Source organism: Octodon degus, unplaced genomic scaffold (assembly GCF_000260255.1).
Source record: "Octodon degus isolate 3935 unplaced genomic scaffold, OctDeg1.0 scaffold00020, whole genome shotgun sequence".
Lineage (NCBI taxonomy): Eukaryota > Metazoa > Chordata > Mammalia > Rodentia > Octodontidae > Octodon > Octodon degus.
The window spans coordinates 16,757,691-16,760,904 of record NW_004524596.1 but is presented as its reverse complement, the minus strand read 5'-3'; the positions used below and the strand labels follow the sequence as shown (position 1 = coordinate 16,760,904).

The 3,214-nt window shown below is 46.4% G+C and overlaps 1 protein-coding gene across 1 annotated transcript in view; it reads right to left on the bottom strand.

Moving 5' to 3' along the window:
- Msh6 (mutS homolog 6) overlaps positions 1 to 3,142 on the bottom strand; it is a 20,387-nt gene extending 17,245 nt beyond the window's left edge. Inside the window, exon 1 of the mRNA XM_023711279.1 lies at positions 2,762 to 3,142. Coding sequence (XP_023567047.1) covers positions 2,762 to 2,769 — 8 coding nt within the window. The 5' untranslated portion in view covers positions 2,770 to 3,142. The remainder of the gene's footprint in view (positions 1 to 2,761) is intronic.
- Positions 3,143 to 3,214: the final 72 nt, after the last annotated feature.

Sequence of the window (3,214 nt, the reverse complement as noted above, 5' to 3'; positions counted from 1 at the left end):
AGGATCACTCTAAACTGGAGACCGACCTGTGGTACATAGTAAGTTCAAGGCCTGTCTAACTACATAAGGAGACCATCTCATAAGGAGACCATCTCTTTTTTTTTTTTTTTTTTTTTTTTTTGGCAGAACCAGGTATTGAACTCGGGCCCTTAAGCTTGCCAGGCAAACTCTCATTCTACTGAGCTAACTCCCTGGCCCAGAGACCAGCTCTTAAAATAAAAAATTGTCAGATCTGTTGGGTATTGTGGTGCATGCCTGTAGTCCCAGCACTCGGGAAGCTGAGGCAGGAGGATCTTTCTGAGTTCAAGACCAACCTGGGTACAAAGTGAACTGAAGGCCAGCCTGAACTGCAATGAGACCCTGTCTCAAAGACGAAAAAAAAATCAATCTGATATGCCTCTCCCTTTCTATAAATGGGATATGAAATGTGAAAAATGAACTAGCCAAAATTTACTTAGAAACCAGGTTTAGGTAGTATGAAACCTTGCTCATGGCTCAGTTATGACTTTAATGAACACAGAAAAATAAAGTAGAAAGCAAGCCTGAGTGTGGTGACATCCCAGCATTCCAGAGGCTGAGACAGAAAGATCACCATGAATTCCAGGCCAAACTACACTACATAGCAATCTTTTCTTTTTTTCCGGTCTTTTTGAGACAGGGTCTCCCTGTGCAGCTCAAGCTGGTCTTAAGTTCACTGCGTAGCCCAGGCTGGCCTCGAAACTGTGGCAGTTCTTCTGCATCCAATGCTGGGATTACAGGTGTGCACGATGACCAGCTAAAATGTTTGTTTTAAAGTGTCAAATTTTTTGAGAACCATCAACCTGCTTACTGGGTTCCTGCCAAAGCTCACACCTCCATCATCCACCCGAAATTTTTTTTTTTGCGGAACCGGGGATTGAACTCAGATCCTTGCGTTTGCCAGTCAAGCGCTTATCCTACTGAGCCATCTCCCCCCAGCCCCATCGCACCCAAAATTTGAAGATTCACACTTCCTGAACCAGCTTCCCACTCCCATCCCCACCATTACCTAGCTAACCCGATTGTTCCTTCTAGTCTCAGCTCACAGAGCTGAAAGCCTGGCCCTGGTGATGAATCTATGTGCACAGCAGGCTGTTTATTAAGGTTCACCTTCGCTGGCCTAACCCAGTTCCGTCTCCCTACGAAACACAAAATGCTCAAACAACCTGTACTCTAGAACTGGCTCTTTGCTGGTCTTGTTCACTATTTTATCCAGGCACCACAACGACTAATCTTGTCTGGCGGAACCAGTACAGAAAGTTTTCCTTCAGACAGGGTCTTGCTATGCAGTTCAAGTTGGCCTTAAACTCACTACTGTTTGAAGAGCTCCCGTCTGGCCTCAAACTCCCGGCAATCTCTAGCCTTCTCTCCTCCCAAGTGCTGGGATTACAAACAAATGCCTGATGAGAGACCAATCTTTAGAAAACCACTGTCAAACGCCCATTTTTTTTTTTTTTTTTGGATTTAAACGCCCATTTTTAAATACCCACCCTATAGTCTGTCTCCACAGTACATCTAGTGCACTGGTGGCAAACCCATGGCACTTGCACTGCAGTGAGCACACGGGGCGGTCTCTGTCCTGCTGTCAGCACGTGAACCAAGTCAGCCCAGCCAAGGTTTAACCAATAATCAGCCAGCATGCGACAGCAAAGATCACATCAATTATCCAAAAGCACGCCAAATGGAAACTTTCACCTTCAGCAAAAAGCTCTTTGTATCATAAAAGTTATTACTGTGCTTTTTTTCCCTTTAAGACAAAAGATGTTGATGTAAACTAAAGCTTTAGTATTTAGGTTTAACTGAAGTGTTGGCTCTTTGCAATACTTATAAGTGGGTTTTGGGTTGCAGTTTGGGTGTAGTCTCTAAAAGGCTCTAAACTAGCTTTTACGATGATCTTTAAGTCAGACCTCAAAAAGCAAATGCTGTTCAGTTGATGAAGAACAGGTGGAGGCAAGAAGACTGCTATCAGTTCGAGGCCAACTTGGGACTCCTCAGCAAGACCCTGTCTCAAAAATACAAAAACACGGCGCCAGGGAGATAGCTCAATAGAATAAGCATGTGCCTGGCAAGCTCAAGGGCCTGAGTTCAATCCACAGTTCCACCCAAAAAAAAAAACCACAATATGTAATGTAGAATCTTACCATAAACGTATTCCTTTAGTTTGAATACCAGAAATAAGTTTGTGCTCAAGTAAAATATATTTCTGTTACTGCAGATAATGGCTATTTCCCATAAGCAGATTCTACAAACAAATGTTTTTGCGGCGCTGGGGATCCAATCGGAACTTCACATGCTAGGCAAATACTCTACCAGTGAACTACTGGCAGCCTCAACTGTAAGCTGGCAGAATGGATCGCTTAAAAGAGGACAACCCAGGGTCTGATGTGAATCTCGGAGGGAGACGAGTTGCCTTGCAATAGTTCGACCCCTACACACACACACTCAAGACTGAAAAGCCAGGCGCGGCAGGGAAGCTACGGCAGAGGATCCCAAGATAGAATCCAGCCTGAGCAACTTAGTGAGAGCCTGCCTCAAAAAAAAAAAAAAAAAAAGAAAGAAAACTAAGAAAGAGGGAGGAAATGAGGGAAAAGGAAAGAAAGGCCCTGATTTGAACACCCAGTACTGCAAAAGGGAGAAGGGGCTACGAATTCCTGTAGGACACCTGGACATGGGAACCACAACCCAGCTCCAGAACCATGAGTTAGTTTTCCTGGGTTTAGCATTCATTCCCAAGGCCACTTACCAGTCCATTTTGCCACGAACAGTTCCTGTTATACAGTTAGAGCGAGCTTTTCAAAATGCCGCCGTTGCCCCAGTTTAAGGCCAGTGAAGACCCAGAAGAGCGGAATTACTTAGGAAGCTTGGAGGCCACCTCCCAGCGAGATTCCCTACAGGGTCCACTCACCCTAGTCCCGGGCCTTTCAAGACCCCCAATCAACTCCGGAAAAAAAACAAAAAACAAAAAAACAAATTCAGTGCCCCACCCTTTCACGAAATCTAGCATTTAAACCACCCTATTCCAAAACATCCAGCTTTCGTCCAGACGCGCACGTGAGCCAAAACAGCTTGGGGCCGGTTTCCACCCGCCCCGGAGCGCCCGCCGCCCACCTGCAGGAGGCCGCAGGAGATCCGGCCGGATCCCGGCGCTTCCCCACCCCCGCCCCCGCCCCCGCCCCGTGCGCTGCCAATCGGCGCC